Genomic DNA, 18,889 nt, shown 5'->3' with positions numbered 1-18,889 from the left:
TGCGTTGCCCCTTTAAGGGGATGTGTTTTCCTCACGTGTATGGCCCCTTTAAGATGGGCCATGACTATGTCATGGCCCAAGCTAATAAAAGGAGCCCCTGCAGGCACGTGAGGGAGAACGGCTGCAGACTCCGTGGAAGGTTGGTCTGAGTCCGTGTCTTCTTGATTGATGTAGGCCGCAGGCCTACCTGTGGGAGGCACAGGCCTGCAGGCCCTGCTGCCATGGGACTCTCGGGCCAGGACGGTGGCCGAGGTCCGCAGGTTCAGGACCCTGGCAGGCTGTGCCCCCACCCCGGCGGCGCTGGTGTCCCATAGTGCCGCGGGGCCTGCCGGATGGACATGGCAGGCCCCAAACTCCCACAGGCGCTGGGCCTGTTTGGGTGCTGTGAGGAAGCAGCACCCCAGGGGTGCCTGCCAGATGGACCTGGCCGGCGACACCCAACAGGTAGCAGTTTTGGAATCTGGTCATATGTGGGGCCATGAACACATTGTACGGTCGACTCCTCCCCTTGCACCTCTAGTCTACCCGCACCGCCAGAGGCAGGCGGCTGAATAGTTATGAGGCCTTCATTTGGCCCATGACATGCATCTTTCTCCCCAATTCAGAGGATATTTATTTTCACAAAGAGATGCTAATGATCGGAGGCTTCATCTTTGAGGGTACATCGCTATCTCCTGGGCGGGCCTTTGTGCTCTGCTTATGTACGTTTGCTGCTGCTGCCATGTTAATGATTGTTTAGGTGTAAATACTCGGCTCTCCTAGATGAGAAATTTGACAGGCTCTTATAGCACCACTTTCCCACCTGAGCCCCAAGCTCCGCATCAGGGCAGAAGGCTGCCTTCTGCCTGCAACAGCCTCAAAGTGGGAAGACTTAAGCAGCCTTCCCAAGCCAGCGGCTGGTGCCGCCCCTGCAGTGGAGAACAATGGATTTCCCACCCACGGGTGGATAGTCTGCCAGCTTTCCTCCTGCAATCTAACGTGAAAAGCCAGCAAGTCTCAACTCTAAATCACCCCCTTACAGGTTTTCTCTTTCTTTAGATATGCTAGTGTAAATACATAGTAGTCCTGTTTTGTGCAGGACTTCTAGTTTGGCATTTTCTTATAAATAAAGAACTACAATGCCCAGAATGCAAAACAAACAGCACTGGGTGGATGTCACCCTCCTGACTTGGCTGTAGCTGAGAATCCTGTGAATTCCCCAGACAATTGAGAATGCTGTATGTTGCCACTGGAACAGCTACATTACTTAAATAAGGAAAGGAACAAAAACAATGAAGAGGAAAAGCAATGAAATGTGTGTCTAAGTTGTACATTGGCTGCTCTTCTGGGTCTGGGTTACTTCATATTTTTGAATGGGGGAATTTGGCTCAAGGGAATCTGTTCTTGTGAAGTCAGATTTCCAGATTTTTTCTTTTGCATAAAGAAAGTTTCACTGCCTAATGCTGTCCATACAACTCATTTGAGGGGCTCTGACTCTACCTGATGAAACTTGTTACTTAAGCACACACCTATAATACCTGACATGCATCCACCACAGAGACCCCCCACACAAACAAGGTGGTGGCATTGCCATTATATATAAAGACACAAAGAAAGATAAATGGTGGATTCGAAACTGAAAATCTGTGCGCTCTTGATCACCCTCAAATTATGTCCAAGGTTGATTCTAGTTATCGAATTTTGTCCTAGAAGCAATCACACAGATTCCACAAACCTATCCACCCAGGTTGGAACAAATAAATGTGAAAATGGGGGTACGGGATGGTGATGCGCTCATCACCAATAGTACAGTACAATTGATTTCAATCACTAAATTGTGAAAAGTAAATATTTTTTTTAATTCAAGTTGCAAACAGCCGACGCATGTTCCGACACGCTGGTCGTTTTCAAGGCAGACAATTAGGTGATTGTTCCCAATATAAGGTCCTGATTGACAGTATTGTCTTTCACTTGATAAATAGCTCCAAAGATGGTGACAGCCCTCTCATCAGATATCCCACACCCCCACTCCCAAACATTCCACACATGGGGCACATTTTGCACCCCATCTACACTGACACCCTCCTCACCCTCACTGCCAAAACAAAACCTGCAAACTTCCTGAATGATGCATGCCCACCTCAAGCTGCATCCAATTGCACCACCACCCTCCCTCCCCACTGGCTCAACATCATCAACTCCTGTCTCTCACATGGTACTATCCCCACTGCATGAAAAAAGTGACAAATCTCACCCACCTCAAAAAAAAATCTCTTGACCCCACGATCCCTGAAAACTACCGCCCCATTACTATCCTGCCATACCTTGCCAGAATCATGGAACACTTTGTAACTACCCAACTGTAACAACACATCACCAGAAATAACCTACTCAACCCCTTACATTCTGGCCTTTGGCCTGGACACATCACTGAGACCACTCCACAGCATCACAGACACAGGACACACAGCATTACTCTTACTCCTCGACTTCTCAGCAACTTTCGTCATCATTGAGCACACCATTCTACTAGACATCTTAGTACACAGAGGAATCTTTCTGGCACTGTGCTCGACTGGTTCACCTCCTTTCTCCCTGACAGGACACACTTTGTCTCTATGCCCCCTTATCGATCAAACCCCACACCTGTCATGCATGTGGTCCTGCAAGGCTCCTCCCTATCTCAACTCCTCTTCAACCTATATGTTGAATCCCTTGGACAGACCCTTAGCAAACGCAACGTACGGTATCCAGTCAGTATGTGGAATGCATTTTTTAGAAATGCAATTATGTCGAAAACATTTAGTCGAATTATTTTTTTCGAAAGTATTCTTTTTGAATTTAATTGTTTTTTTTGGCTTTTGTAACTAAATAAAAGTGTTACAAAAATGGGGGTTTGGGGTAGGACCCCGCCATTAAAAAAATTGTTTTAAAAAAAATTAACATTCGAAAATAGAAATCGACGAAATGTTTTCGACATAATGGCATTCGAAAAAATGTCATTCGAAATAGTCACTATAAACCACAACGTACATTTCCACTAATACACAGATGGCACACAAATATGCTTCCAAATGTCATCCATGTCTCAACTCCACACCCGTAAAACCTGTCTCTCCACCATCACCAACTGGATGGCCACCCACTTCCTCAAACCCAATCCTACCAAAACAGAATACCTCCAAACAGAATCTGCCTCCAAAGGAACAAACTCGACCTCAGCCCATGGATCCAAGTACTTGCCACTGACAACCCACACATATCACTCTCCACACCTGTGAAATCCGTTGGCTTCACCATCGACCCCCACCTTTCCTTCAATTACCACATAGCTGCTGTCACCAAAACCTGGAATCTACAACTACATCTCCAATGCAAAATCAGACATACCCAAACACCCTTACCCCCTGCAAGCCATACAAAACCCAATAGCCAGACTCATCTTCCACCTACCCAAACATTCAAACATCACCCTGCTCTTGCCCAGCTCTACTTGCTTGCCGTAACCCAGAGAATTGCCTCCAAAGGACTCTGCATTGCATTCAAAGCCATCCACCTCAAAACCCTATCTTACCTTCACGAAAAACTCAAACCCATCACATCCGTACCAGACAAGTCAGCCAACACCTTCTACACATTCCACTCTGCAAACTCACATGCACACAAAAACAAGCATTTACCCACTGGGCACCGAGGGCATGGAACACCCTACCACTCCACATACACACTGCACCCTCAATCACCACTGTCAGAAAGAGCCTCAAAACATACCTGAACCATGTAAGGCGCTCCAACGCTCTGGGTAGGGCAAGCGCTAAACATAAATTTAAATAAATAAATAGGTGCTAATGAGCCGGTGTTTGTTTTGTGCATGCAAAAAAGTCAATATTTTCCTTATGAATCACTTTGTAATTCAGTTGTTGGCATGTTCGCAGGCGCTTTATTCTGCGTGCTGCCAATCTTGAATACATTTCCACTCCCATGTAGTTCTTTTTATTTACGTAGTAGAGTTATGTCAGGAGTTTTAAAGGTCGGAACGATTCCAAAATATGCAGGGTCTTTTTTGGGTGATTGGCTGATTATCAGTTCTGGGCAGGTCACTGGAGTATGCTTGCTTGCCAGCATAAAGGCATAAAGCAAACATGCATAGACAATGCTCTCAGGCTCACCCAGCCCATGCTTGAATAGGTCATGCAGTCCTGGTTCATTCTTTTCACTCTAGGACTTTGTAGAATTGATGCTCTGAATGTAAATGTGGAATTTAAATTCAGAATACAAAGCAAACTCCAAACTTGGATAACCTCCTCGCGCATAGCATGGGGAAGATCTGCTGGTGGGCGACTGCATGTTTTATTAGGCCCGCAAGACCCAGAAGAGCAGCCAATGTACAACTTAGACACACATTTGATTGCTTCTCCTGTACATTGCTTGTGTTCCTTTCCTAATTCAAGTAATGTAGCTGTTCCAGTGGCAAGATGCAGCATTCTCAATTGTCTGGGGAATTCACAGGCTCCTCAGCTAGAGCCATGTTGAGAGGGTGAAATCCACCCAATGCTGTTTGTTTTGCATTATGGGCATTGTAGTGCTTTATTTAATAACAAAATGCTAAACTAGAAGTCCTGCAATGGACATAAAAACACAGAATGGGTACACTGGGCGGACCTGCAGAGGTCTAGGTACTGGCCTTGGAAAAAGATGCGGTAAACAGTCAAACCAAAGTATGCGACCCATTACGAGTTTGGCAGCAATTTGGTGGTAAATCTGCCGAATTACCACCAAACTCATTTACCATCACCGCTGCTTCATCCTGTGGGTTTACCATGAAAATACAAGTGGTGGAAGGGCAGTACAACTCCCCATTTGGGGATTTTGGCAGAACTACCATGGCTGGTAATTTTGCTGCAGTAATTCCACTGATATTTTACCTTAAAATGCAGGATTTCCTAGAGGTTGCACCTCCAGTATGATGCTCTATGGAAATCCTCCACCTCTAAATCAATCTCGGAATTCGGTGTTGCAGTAGAAATGGTGGTAATTCTGTTAATGAGAAAAAGTTGACTTTTCCGGCACTTTTTACTGCACCGCCAAACTCGTAATGAAGCCCACAAGTCTACAAGAAATCATTATATGTGTGCACCAAAACCTAACCAACCACATCAACCAGACTTTACTAGACCTATCATTCTGTGGGAAAAAAAGGATTAGCAAAGAGGGCGGAGCTCCCTGATGCATGGATTCGAGTCCCGTTTTTATGTTAAGCAAATGTGGTATCTTTACAAAGTGCATGTTTCCATATCTAAGTTCACTTTGCATATTCTTAACACATTCCTGTATGTTACTCCCTTGCAGGTAGCGCCCTTTCGGACACAGAGTGCTCGCCCTGTCGGGAGGGATTCTATCAAAACCAGACGTCACTGGAGGCACGGTGCCAGCCACACACGGAGTGAGTTTGGGCAAGCCACAACAAAGCCACATCACACTGGCGATGTTTGCGGGACACTACTAGCGCCACGAGGTCTTCATATAAGAGACAACTGATTAGACTATCTAAATATCAACAAATGACCCAGAAAATACACTAAATGGATTGTGATGTATTTGAGGGTGATCTGTGGTTAATGAGTAATGCATTATCGGTGATCCTCATTACACTGATCTACTCTTCCCCCATCCCAGTCCTTACTCAATGAGGCCACCGACCCATGAGGCAGGCCCCAAGCTGCCTTAACCAAAAACAAAATCTGCTTGGCAGAGGCCCCACCTCACTCTGGGAGGGTTATAAGCATGATATTATTCCATACCGCCACCCCCTGAGTAATACGTAGTAGTTCCTAAGGGTGAGTAAAATCCCCCAGATGCGTAGTTGGGATGCAGGACTAGGACAAGGAAAAGTAGGACTCAGTGCAATGAGGATTACGGGTAAGTGATCCAGGCATTACCCCCATTGTCTTCTTCCTCGTCCCATTCGTTACGCCGTTAGGATATAGCAAGTAGAACTAAATGAATATTGACCTTTATTAACCACACATAGGGAGTTGCTGTGCAAGCCAGGGTCATTCACAAGTCAACAAAAGAAAATGGTAGCCAGTGTAATGTCGCCAGGGCCAACACTTCCCCAAATTTGCATTCCCACGAAAATCAAGCACCTTCCCGAAAATATTCTAGGAATAGAGTTAGAATAGTAATTGATACAAGTCCTAGAATATGTGGGGGAAGGCTTTTCAGGGTGCAGGGAAACAAATTGCCTTCTTGCCGACTTTTTCCCCAGGGGACTTTTTCACATAAAACCAAGAAAATGCATCTAAAGAGACTGAAGTCCTCATTTAGAGTTTGACAAAGCAGTCAATAAGCGGTGGGAATGGAATTACTCCCACCTTTACCGCACCACCATATTTACTGTTTGAAAACTGAAATTTGCTCCACTCAAAGCCATTGCCACATGCGATATTATCACATGAGTTATATACCGCAGGCGATAATTATGGCAGTCTCCAATGGAGTCCAATGCGAATCTAAAATGGGAATAACTGAAGGGCTTGCAAGACTATTAAGCATGCAGACTTTTCCCGCCACAGCATACTTGCCGCATGCAGTCATGGTATTTGACTTTGTTGTTTTTTTCCCACTGGAAATATCGCCAAACGTTAAATGAGGCCCTAACTCTGTAGGAGAATCTAAAAGGACTGACCTAATTGATGACGTAGCCTGTAATTCATAATAGATGTAAATGTTAGACCCAGGCGGCCTGGGCAAGAAAGAGCTGTCATTCTGCTCAACTCACCACCTTGTGCGCCATCCGCTGGAGAGAGGGTGCCTGTTGGCACAGTTTTTCCTCATCATGGCATCAATGCAAACCATTACAGCCCTTCCCTTGAAACATGTGAGGAATGTCATGACAGCCTTCATCAAAGAACCGTGACTGTTCAATAATGGCCACAGCCCAGAGCATTCTATAGCCCAGGGTGGGTCCTTAAACCCACTTGGTTGCATTTTTAACATGGTGAAGGGAGAGGTGGATACTGGATGAGTGCTGTAAGCAGGTGAGGAAGGTGCACCCATCCATGAAGAGAGGTGTGCAGCCTGGAGGACATCTGGATCTATAGAAGTAGTCCAAGAGGTTGGTGGCCATTGGGACAGGAGATTAATTATTAGGGGCTTGAGAGGGAATCTTGATTGCAGCACACACACAGAACAAAGTAATCACATGCCTCCCTGAAGCAGAAACCACAGGTGAGCAGAAGCATTGTCTTGTGGAAGCATTCTCCTGCAGTAGGTGACGGGGCTAGTCGGTAATTTCACAGCCCTCCGATCAGAAGGGCTATGGTGCCCCATGATCCTGTCAAAGAATTTGCTGATGAATTCCAGGTGCTGGTAGGCAACTAGTGAAGACTTCCTGGCATGGAGGGGTTCCCCAAACCTAACTAGAAGATTGCAGACACATCTTGTGTGCAGAGAATCCTGCAAGAGGACGAGTGGATGAATAAGTCATGCAAATGAGATTTACCTGGTCGCCCTTCCTGTGGGATCACCCAATCTTGGAGAAAACTCTGGGGACATTCTTTGGACCGAAGGGGAGGACTTCAGATGGGAATTCAGTTTACGGGACTGCAAACCTGAGGAACCGCTAGCGGGATTGGAGGATCGGGACATGGCAGTGTCTTCGTCACCTACAGGGGCCAAGGAATCTCTTTTGTAACCTAAAAGGAGGATGGTCTGTAGGGTTTCCATCTAGATGAGTGTCCTCCACCTTTTTTGAGATCAACGATAGGGCAAAACACACCCAACGGCATTTCACCAGCAAAATATTGGAGAACCCTCCTCAACATTTATCTGAGTTAGTGCTCTCTTTATCCAGATATTCTGAATTCCTTCCTGTAGAGCTATTTTTTGTCATGGTCCTCCAGAAAAGGAAAACCAATCAGGCCTGACTCTAGGGAGAGAGGAATGAATTTGCTGGATTAGCCAGCCCTCTCACCATTCTGAATGGGATGTCTGAAACAGCATCCTGCTAAGCGCAGGTGAACAGCTGGATGTGGCCCCCAACAGGATAACTAGAAGACTGGAGGCTGAAACAAGCCCCACAGTCAGGAGAATTGTGCCACCTGTGCATGATTTGATTTACCAATGGCCACCATACTTATACCTCATGCATGAAATGTGCACCTAATATGACCTCTCTGTGCAAGAACACCAACAGATCTGAAACTTGAAATGGCCACACTTGAGAGTAGGGGATTACGCATGATGGGGGAGGGTGGTTGGCTGTTTGCTGACTAAGAAAAACAAGTAGAAGTCATATTGTTTTTTAAGTGGATTTCTTCAGCCTTTCCAGACCCTATGCCAGAACGGCCACCCGACAGCAAACCCAGACACCTCCTCATGCGAGGGCCTTCAACAAGTTCCAGAGGATGACACAACTAACGTGATCAACGTTTCCGTTATCTCTAGTGTCTCCCTGCTGTCCGCACCCGCCAAGAGGGACAGGAGGAAATGAAGAACCTGAAGAGGCCACTGTGTAATGTACTCATAGCAAATTGTTTTAGGCCCTGTGTGCTCAGTTGACAACCCTCTCCATCTTATTATCTATATGGTCCACAGGTGTTGCATTCTCCAAGGTCACAGAGGTGAAACCAGAAAAACAAGATAGAACAGAGTCTATTTTGAGAGTCTCAGGAAATTCCCCATTAAAACACTGGTACAGTAAGGACCAACCCCTGGACACAACTGCCCCCGCTGAATCCTTTTATTCCTTGGGAATGATGTTTCTCACACGCAGGAGGGTTGTCAGACCTGAGAATGTAATGGATTTGCATCTCCTGCAGTCATCCTTGGTAACCAATAAGGTGAAGGGAACACCAACGATAGGTGCCTAGAATTAGTCTGACGGTGGTAGATTGCCACCTCATTCTCAGATATTTCCGAGCCAAACCGCACTTGAGTATGTCATCAAATTCCTGATCACTACGGTGTTTCAGAATCTTTCCAGTGCTGTCAACAGGTGGGGTTTGGAATCTGTCATTTAAGATCATGTTTCCTGTACCAACCACCATCAATGTCATTTTCTCAGCTAAGATCGCGATAGTCAGTGAAGGGGAAGCTTGACCTCTGGGGTTGGGAGATGCATGAGTAGCTGGAGTGGGAGAAGCACGCTTGCTATTGTGCTTCTTCTCCCTGCCCAGCCACCATCAATGTCATTTTCTCAGCTGAGATCGCGATTGTCAGTGAAGGGCAGCTTGACCTCTGGGGTTGGGAGATGCATGAGTAGCTGGAGCGGGAGAAGCATGCTTGCTATTGTGCTTCTTCTTCCTGCCCAAGTTGTGGGAGGAAGCTGAACGAGATCTAGAACCAGAGAAATTCCCTCTCTTATTAGTGTGTTTAACCCCCTCCTTATCTGATCAATGGTCTGAAGATGACAGGGCACGCTGCAACACGTATCGTGTGAGGAGCTGCAAATCACAAAAGTTATGCCATGTACCTTGTTGAGGCACTGCCCATCTGCAGCTCCTGGCAAATGCTGTCTTCAGCCCCTCCCTCCCTGGAGCAGCACAGGGCCAGGCTTGAAAAGTAACATTTCCTACTTTCTGGAAAGCAGAGGATTCCCGCCCCAATGTATGCCTTGTATCCGGTCTGCCCAACTAAAGGAAGTGCAGTATGTGTCCTATAGTGTACCTCTGTAATGTGAGGATCCTTGGTATAATCTAGCTTCTGATTCTGAAAGTCAGTTCCTGTCAAGGAGTTCCCCCCTTCTCACCTGGATCCGTTCTTTGCTGCAGTCCTTGGTCGCTGCCTTCTTGCGGACAGACCTGGTTTTGAACAAGGCTGCCCGAGTCTCTTCCGACTCCAGAGTGCGTTCAGTTTCCGGGACGCGGGTCCAGGAATCCGGGGAACTAGGAAAGGTGCAACTAGCACACGAGTCCAGGAAATAGGAGGAAAGGAAGGGGCAAGGAATGGGTAGATAGACAGGTACAAGGTGTGTCCCGCAAGCCTCGGGACACACATCGGATCGCTACTTTGCAATAGCATTGAGACATGCGGAGCCGCAGTCTATTAATAGAATACGTTACGTCCAGCGCGTGGAGCGAGAAAGGGGTTTCACGCTGGATGACCATGTTGGGAGTATTATGGAGTGCAAGCCCCGTTGTCACAAGGACCAGGAAGTCCAAAAGGGACGTGTTCTGTAGTTCATGACAGCATGCCTCCTCCGAAGACCCTTTCCTCCAGGTTTGCCTGGGTGTATGAGGTGAAATCTTCTGAGCAACTGAGGGGCCTTGATATTAGAAATAGGTTCCCAAGTTCTTTCACTAGGAGGGCATCCTTTCCATTCAACCATGTATTGAAGCTGGCCCCATTTATACCTGGAATCGCAAATCCGGGATACCTCATATTCCAGTTGGTTGTCGACCAGCAGAGGAGGAGGTCTACAGGATTTCCGGGAGGATGGAATGTAGGGTTTCAATAAAGAGGTATGAAAAACTGGATGAATTTTCCTCCAGGAGTCTGGTAGTTTGATCCGGTATGAGACGGGGTTCATAATTTCCTTGATGGGAAATGGACCATAGTACCGGGGGCCAATTTGTTTGGTCTTAGATGTCAGGGTAGTAATTTTGATGACAACCATACTTGGTCACCGACTGCATAAGAGGGGCCTGGTCTTCTTTTGGATATCTCTTGGTCTGCGATCTGGCCTTCTCTAAGTATTCCTTGGCCTCCTGGTGTATGTTGACGAGGGTTTCGATCCAGGAGTCAACAGTAGGTACCAGTGTAGAATGAGGAAGAACAGAGGGTAAAACCGATGGATGGAACCCTTGACTACAATAAAAAGGACTGGTTTTGAGCGCTGAATGTTCGGAGTTGTTGTAGGCGAATTCAGCAACGGGTATCAGGAGTAACCAGTCATCCTGGACCTTGGTGGCGAAACATCAAAGATACTGTTCCAGGGTCTGATTTGCACGTTCTGTGGCTCCGTTGGTTTGGGGGTGATACCCTGAAGAGAGGGCACGTTGAATTCCCAAATTCGACAGAGATGTTTCCAGAATTGTGAGACGTATTGAGGTCCTCTATCAGATATGATCTTGGAAGGAAGTCTGTGCAGGCGGAATATGTGTTCCAGAAAGATTCCAGCTAGTTCGGAGGAGGATGGTAGTTTACTGAGGGGAGTAAAATGAGCCATATGAGTGAACAAGTCTATGCTAACCATGATAGTAGTGTATCCTCGAGATGGTGGTAGTTCCACAATGAAGTCTGTAGCGATGAATTCACATAGCCTACTTGGCAGTGTTGGTTGCAGTAGAAGACCCGCCGGTCCCTTGTTATCATGCTTATTTTGAGCACAGACAACGCAAGCTTGGACGTAGTGCTGTACGTCAGTCTTCATCTTAGGCCACCAGAACTGTCTCTGTATAAGACGGAGGGTATTGGTGATGCCACGATGCCCGGAGTGAAGTGTGTCATGACAGAGGTTTATTATTTTTTGTTGTTATTTCTGTGTAGGAATGAGCAGTGCATTGTCCTTGAATAAATATCCTTCCTTGGCTCTTAGATTCCATTGATTTTTCCTTGACATATCCTTCCATAACTCAGAGGATTGGGTTTGCGCTCGGATTCCTTCCAGGAGGTTGACTGCTTGAGCTACGAAGATCGTGGGGGAAAACATCTTAGGATATGCCTTATCTTCAGTGGTTACGTAGTCAGGACATCAAGACAAAGCGTCAGCAATCAGATCTTGTCATCCAGGGACATGAGTGATGTGGACCTGGTACTGGGCAAAAAAGTAGGCCCAACGCGCCTGACGACTATTTCTACATTCCAATGACTGTAGAATCTGAAGATTCCGATTGTCCGTACGGACTTGTACTGGGTGTCTAGCTCCCAGAAGTAGATGCCGCCATTCAGTGAAGGCTTGGGGTATGGCTAACAATTCCTTTTCCAGGGCAGAGTAGTGTGTTTCACTCAGAGTTAGGGTTCGTGAAAGATAAGCAATGGGGTGTTCCAGCTTATCTTCTAATTTCTGTTTCAACACTGCTCCTATGACATAATTAGAGGCATCCGTTTCCACTAGAAATGGTCGGCTTATGTCGGGTCGGGCTAAGATAGGAGCTTGTGTAAACTCGATCTTCAAACGCTGGAACGCTGTGTCTTGCTGTGTGGACCAGATAAAAGGGGTGTCCTTCTTTAAGAGAGCAACGATCGGTTGAACAATCTCGGAAAAGGTGGATCTGAACTTTCGGTAGAAATTGGCAAGTCCCAGGAAGGATTGAACTTGTTTCACGGACGTGGGAGCAGGCCATGCCAGAATGGCCTTTACCTTTCAAGGGTCCATACCAATTCCCTCTGGGCTAAGGGTAAATCCTAGTTAGTGAACAGAGGTAACGTGAAACAAGCATTTTTCGGGTTTGGCCAAGAGTTGGTGTTCACAGAGTCTTTGTAGTACTGCCTTTACGTGTTCTTCATGCTTTTGAGGGTCTTTGGAAAAGATCAATATGTCATCCAGATATACAATGACGAAGAGGAACAACATGTCAGAGAACACCCTATCCATAAAACGGCCAAAGGGTGTTCTAAAGGTGGTTTTCCACTCGTCTCCTTCCTGGATACGGATCAAATGATAGGCACCCCGGAGATCCAACTTGGTGAATATTACTGCGCCTCTTACGGCTTCCAGGATATCTGAAATCAAGGGTAGTGGGTATCGGTCTTTGAGGGTGCATTGATTCAGGCCACGGAAATCGAGGCAGGGTCTGAGTGCCTGGGTATCCTTTTCATCCTTTCTTGCAGGGATATGGGTGCACGGAAGGCTCCTACCTGCATGGGTTCTGGTTCTGTGACTGAGCCTCGATTTGTGTCCGTTCTGACGGTGCTCTCAAAGGACACCTTGGAAGGATTTCCCCTGGATTTCTTTTCAGCCTTTCTTTCCTGGATACGGACGTCTATTTGCATGGTAAGGTCCATTAGTGCCTGGAATGAGTTTGGTCGAGCCACTCTGGCCAACTCATCCTTAATCTCATCATTCAGACCTCTCCTGAAAAAGGTGAAACTCGCCTCAGAGGACCAATCAGCTTCCTTGGCCAATTGTTTGAATCGGGTCACATAAGTGAGCATATCCTGGGAACCCTGCTGAAAGTCTAACAGACGTTCCTGGGCACTAAAGACATGCTCAGGACGATCAAACATGTTTTTAAGGGCCTGTATGAACCCATCATAGTCATCTAGGAGGGCATCGCTGGAGTTAACGAGGGGTGTAGCCCAGGTTAATGCATTCCCGGAAAGGTGGGAAATTATGAACCCCACCTTAGCCCTGGGAGTCGAAAAGTAATAAGGCTTAAATGTAAAGTGGACCAAACATGAATCCAGGAATCCACAAAGGGTTTTTGCCGACCCGTCGTATTTGTCAACAATGCCACCCAACAAGATGCTTTCTTTTGTGGCCGAATCCCGGGATAGGACCAATTGTTTGAGTGCAAACGTTTTCCGCCTTTAGATTTTGGACCTCGGTTGATAGTTCTTGCATGCCACACATCAGGTCCTGAACAGCGGCTTCCATGTCGCTATCGAGTTCGGTCAGGTGGCGTCTCAAACTGTCAAGGAGTTCCCCCCTTCTCACCTGGATCCGTTCTTTGCTGGAGTCCTTGGTCGCTGCCTTCTTGCGGATGGACCTGGTTTTGAACAAGGCTGCCTGAGTCTCTTCCGACTCCAGAGTGCGTTCAGTTTCTGGGACGCGGGTCCAGGAATCCGGGGAACTAGGAAAGGTGCAACTAGCACACGAGTCCAGGAAATAGGAGGAAAGGAAGGGGCAAGGAACGGGTAGATAGACAGGTACAAGGAAACAATACCGCGAGGTATGGGACACATGTCGGATCACTACTTTGCAATAGCATTGAGATGCGCGGAGCCGCGGAAGGCGTGGTCTATTAATAGAATGTGTTACATCCAGCACGTGGAGCGAGAAAGGGGTTTCACGCTGGACGACCATGTTGGGTGTATTATGGAGTGCAAGCCCCGTTGTGAAAAGGACCAGGAAGTCCAAAAGGGACGTGTTCTGTAGTTCATGACAGTTCCGAGCAGCCATTGGTTGAGGCGCTGCTACTCCTAACCCAATAAAAGGCTTTGATTATGTCTGCATTGCTGCACCATCTCGTGGAGCTTACTCCTTGTCTAAAGTCACTGTGCGCGAAGAAGGGCGGAATTCTGCAGGCCCCACAGGAACATTGGTGGTGGGAGATGGCTGCTGGGTGACTGGGTGACTGAATCCCCTCCACTCCTTTGAGTAATGGGTGAGTCTCATGTCAGATTGAAAACCTAAGCAAAATCAAAGACAAAGAGGTGATGGATGGAAGGTTTAGAATGAATCTTAACCACTGGCATTGCTCTGGGCAACCCTCCAGATCATCGTTCTTCGCCTGCCAAGCCATTACAGAAGGGGAAAGACCATATTCAAATCAGGCTTGGTGCCACCCCAAAAGGGGCAGTCCGGCCCGAACTGTCAGGTCACATCCCTTCTGCACAACACCACAAGCATCCCCAAACATGTTTCGGCCTTGTTGGACTGAAAGGCCTCTCGTCTTCCAAATGTGCAGAGGAAAGACCGACATATCTTTTTGTATCTAGATTTCCCGGTAGGATCTGCAGAAACAATGTGGAACCCACCGCTTTGGCGACAGGAACCACCAGGCGACTGATCAAATAGTCCCACACTTTTACTTACGTGAGCGGGCGAAGCTAATGCCAAATAGTTTCAGTTTGTGTTAATGCAGCACACTGTCTGTCTTGTGCCTCTGCCTATCCCACACTTTACTCAGGGTAAGGCATGGGATGAGGAAGACAGACACATGGGTTCTACTTGTAAAAGTTCTTTAATATTTGTGTGTTGGTTGTGTGTTGTTTTTTGTCTGTCTGTGTGCTTGCTGGATGTATGCATATAAGTGAGTGGCAAATAGATCTTTGGTGGGGGAATACTTGCTTAGGTGTATCTGCCTGCTTTCTGACTGTGCATGATTGTGTATGTTGCTGTATTTTTAATGATAGTTTGTAACAGACATACTTGTTGGCGTCGTGCGAAAGTGTATCTTGCCTATATTTCCAGCGCCCGTGTGCTTGCTGACCGGCTCTGTGCATATTTGTAGAAATTGATTCATTCTATGCATTGTGTGCTTTTACGTATCACTGACTTTTGAGCTCTGTGTACATGTGCATGCTGGCTGCGTGTCTCTGTGTGGCTGTGTGCATATTTGTAGAAATTGATTCGTTGTGTGCATTGTGTGCTTTCACGTATCGCTAATTTTGGGCTGTATGTACATTTGCTTGCTGGCTGTGTGGCTGTGTGCATATTTATAGAAATAAACTAGTATGCATTGTGTGTTTTGACTCATCGCTGAAGTTTATGCTGTGTCTAGATTTGCTTGCTGGCTGGGTGTCTGTTTTAGGAGTGTAGTGTACATGGTACTCCTTTTGTGCTTAGACGCATAGCTTATGTTCTAATTATATGTGTTGCATGAGTGTTCTTTCTGGTGAAACTTCTATGCTCATTTGATGGAGTGTGTTAGTTCTGTGTGTGTGATTGGTTTGTATTAATGGCGCGCAGCGTTTTAAAGTTGCGAGTGTGTGCATTTAAGTGAAGTAGCTGTTTTTTCAAAACCTATTTAGTGTGTATTTGCTTGCTGTGTACATATATTTTCAGGCGTGATATCTAGTGTACTGTGTATTGTTTCTGTGAGTGTGCTTTTTGGTTATTAGTCATTGATTCGTATGTAGGTTTGTGGGTGTACATCAAACACAGTATGCAAATGTGTGTGTTTTGATACAGTGTGTGCTAGTTGTGTGATGCGGCTAGTTAATTGTTTTCAGTGCAGAGTGTGATTTTTTAAATAGGCTTTTAATTGATATACACACAATGTGTGTTCATTGGAAATGTTTGTTTGTTTATTTTTAGTTGTTCACCACACAGTTTGCTTTGGGGTTGTGTGTGTGCGTGTGCACTGTTGTTCTTTCAGTTGAAAGGGTGCTTGTTGTGTATATACATTTTATTGTGTGTGCATCTGTTAGTTGCGTGTCTTGCTGTTGGCTCTGTGCATGCCAAGAAGTGGGGGTGAAATGCCTTATTCGAAACATAAATATAGTCATATCAATTTCTCTCCTTTATCTCCCCTGCTCCGCCACAATTATGTGGCACGTAGCTGTGTCTCTCAAGGTCTGCAGGTCGTGTCCCCTGGCACAGCCACGTCTGATGCCCACTGCTCCAAAATCCCCAACACTGTGATCCCCACCGTGCTGCCCCCTGACACCAAGGACCAGGAATGGAGTAAGAGAACGTCTATGTATGGCTCACGATGGATGGATGGATGGATGGATAGATAGATAGATAGATAGATAGATAGATAGATAGATAGATAGATAGATAGATAGATAGATAGATAGATACCAGGAATGGAGTAGGAGAATGTCTATGCATGGCTCACTTCTACCTCATCCATAGGATGGATGGATGGATGGATGGATGGATGGATGGATGGATGGATGGATGGATGGATGGATGGGTGGATGGATGGGTGGATAGATAGATAGATACCAGGAATGGAGTAGGAGAATGTCTATGCATGGCTCACTTCTACCTCATCCATAGGATGGATGGATGGATGGATGGATGGATGGATGGATGGGTGGATGGATGGGTGGATAGATAGATAGATAGATACCAGGAATGGAGTAGGAGAATGTCTATGCATGGCTCACTTCTACCTCATCCATAGGATGGATGGATGGATGGATGGATGGATGGATGGATGGATGGGTGGATGGATGGGTGGATAGATAGATAGATAGATAGATACCAGGAATGGAGTAGGAGAACATCTATGCATGGCTCACTTCTACCTCATCCATGGATGGATGGATGGATGGATGGATAGATACCAGGAATGGAGTAGGAGAACATCTATGCATGGCTCACTTCTACCTGATCCATGGATGGATGGATGGATATCAGGAATGGAGTAGGAGAACGTCTATGCATGGCTCACTTCTACCTCATCCATAGGATGGGTGGGTGGATGGATGGGTGGGTGGGTCGATGGGTGGGTGGATGGACCGACAGATAGATATCACCTCAATTAGCATTCTTACCTTAATGTTCTGATCTCGCTCCCATCGCTTATCTTGCAGGATATTGGAACCCCATCATCATCCTTGTAACTGGTGTTCTCATCAGCATCAGCCTCATTCTCACGGTCATCATGATCCGAAATCCGTCAGTCTACAAGCAAATTGGTAAGTCACCCTCTGACGGGGTCAAGTCCTAAAAATAAAAGTGGGGGGACTCATCAACAAACGCAACGGGATGTGCTGTCACCAGAAATTAGCATATCAAGGTGAGATATGCATATTTCATTAAATTAGCTTTGCATAGCCACCCAAATTGCACAGGACGAATGGCATTTGCCTTTCATAAAATCAACACACACACAAAACCAAGAGATGATATTTTCCTATAATAGTGTTTTTGAAAACGTTAAAAGGTGTGCATGTTTTAAACTCCAAGAACCAATACAAATGTTTCCTTGGGACATGCAGAACCGAAATGGGAAATTTCACCTTTAGTTTGTTGTTTTTTTATCAGATTATATAGTGCAGTGGTGAAGTGTCTGAACTGCAAGCCTGATGATTGTGGTTCGATGCCGAGGTTGGCTTTAATTCATAAATTCAAAGAAGACTTTTAATGTTCCTCATTTTAGCTGGGGGGGGACTGAGTCCCCCTGCGTGTACCCTCGACTTGAGCCTCTAGATAGAGAACTTGAGTGGCAAAGCCGAATCCGTGAAGTGGATGCATGGAAGTGGAACCTGGCAGTGTATGCATGAGGTTTGGACCTGGCGGGGCACGCATAGAAGACCTCATGGTTGGTGGCCATTATATCATTTTTGGGGTGTTGTGCATGCTCTATCTGAGGGATTAACCTCCTGCTCCCCTTCTAAAATACAGTGGCCAGGCCCTACAGCAAGACATTATGCCTTTGAAAGTATGTGTGTGTGTGACAGAGAGGACCCAGGATAGCCATGGACACTTGCCTGGGGCTTCGAGGTGAGTTCCAAGTACTCCCCTTTCTCTATTATGAGGGTTTCCGAGCCACAGTGGACTGGGATGGCCCTCCCAGAAGGTCTGCCAACCGATGTGCCTCCAAGAAGGTGGAAAGAGCGGAATTCCTGGGGCTTGTCAAACCCTCACAAACTCAGCGTTCACTTTTCCTTTGAGATGTCATCAGTACTTCAGACATTGCAAGGAGACTACGACTCCCAGAAGACTAGTGCCCTCAAGGGATAGACCGTGAAATAGCGTTAGAGCTTAAATTAGACTGTTATCAATGTGCCTGTGTTTCAAAAGAGAAGAAGAACGGTTCACAATCACCCTCAGACCGCAGGTCAGGCGGGAACGTCTCATCCGCTTACGCAGCCAAAACAAGCCACGGTAGAGCACTCCGAGACCGCAGTCTTCTTCACTAGGAGTGGATGGACGGACGCACCAATTACGCGGCACAGATTTAAAATAGCACAGCTGGTGATTATAGATAAAAGGGGCAACCTGTCTCCTACCCACCTTTTAGAAAAGTAATAACAGTGAGGTGAGGACACGAATAATGAGTCAATATAGGAAGGCTAATTGGAAGATCTGAGACGGATCACCCATGGCTAGACACAATCCTGGCTGGATTAAGGAAATGCCCAACGGCCAAGGTGTAAGAAAAGGGCAAATGAAAGCCAGTTAGGGACAGAAGTTGGGAGGAAGTAGACATGCTATCCGATGCTCCCTGTATACATGGGGAGAACGCTACCAGAACAGGAGCAGCAGAGTCACTGCTATTGTGCAGCAAAAAGACTGTCCGATGCAAGGCAGAGACCTCGGCACCAAGACGCGTGTTGGGCAGGG

The 18,889-nt window shown here is 46.5% G+C and overlaps 1 protein-coding gene across 1 annotated transcript in view; it reads left to right on the top strand.

Moving 5' to 3' along the window:
- Positions 1-18,889, top strand: part of LOC138580286 (tumor necrosis factor receptor superfamily member 3-like) — a 252,643-nt gene that overhangs the window by 223,397 nt on the left and 10,357 nt on the right. Inside the window, exons 5-7 of the mRNA XM_069650699.1 lie at positions 5,329-5,422; positions 16,149-16,273; positions 17,134-17,238. Coding sequence (XP_069506800.1) covers positions 5,329-5,422; positions 16,149-16,273; positions 17,134-17,238 — 324 coding nt within the window. The remainder of the gene's footprint in view (positions 1-5,328; positions 5,423-16,148; positions 16,274-17,133; positions 17,239-18,889) is intronic.

The sequence above is a fragment of the Ambystoma mexicanum genome, chromosome 3p, assembly GCF_040938575.1.
Source record: "Ambystoma mexicanum isolate Mex_15411 chromosome 3p, UKY_AmexF1_1, whole genome shotgun sequence".
In the NCBI taxonomy this organism is placed as follows: domain Eukaryota; kingdom Metazoa; phylum Chordata; class Amphibia; order Caudata; family Ambystomatidae; genus Ambystoma; species Ambystoma mexicanum.
The sequence above is the reverse complement of the archived record's forward strand: the minus strand, read 5'-3'. Positions and strand labels throughout refer to the sequence as shown.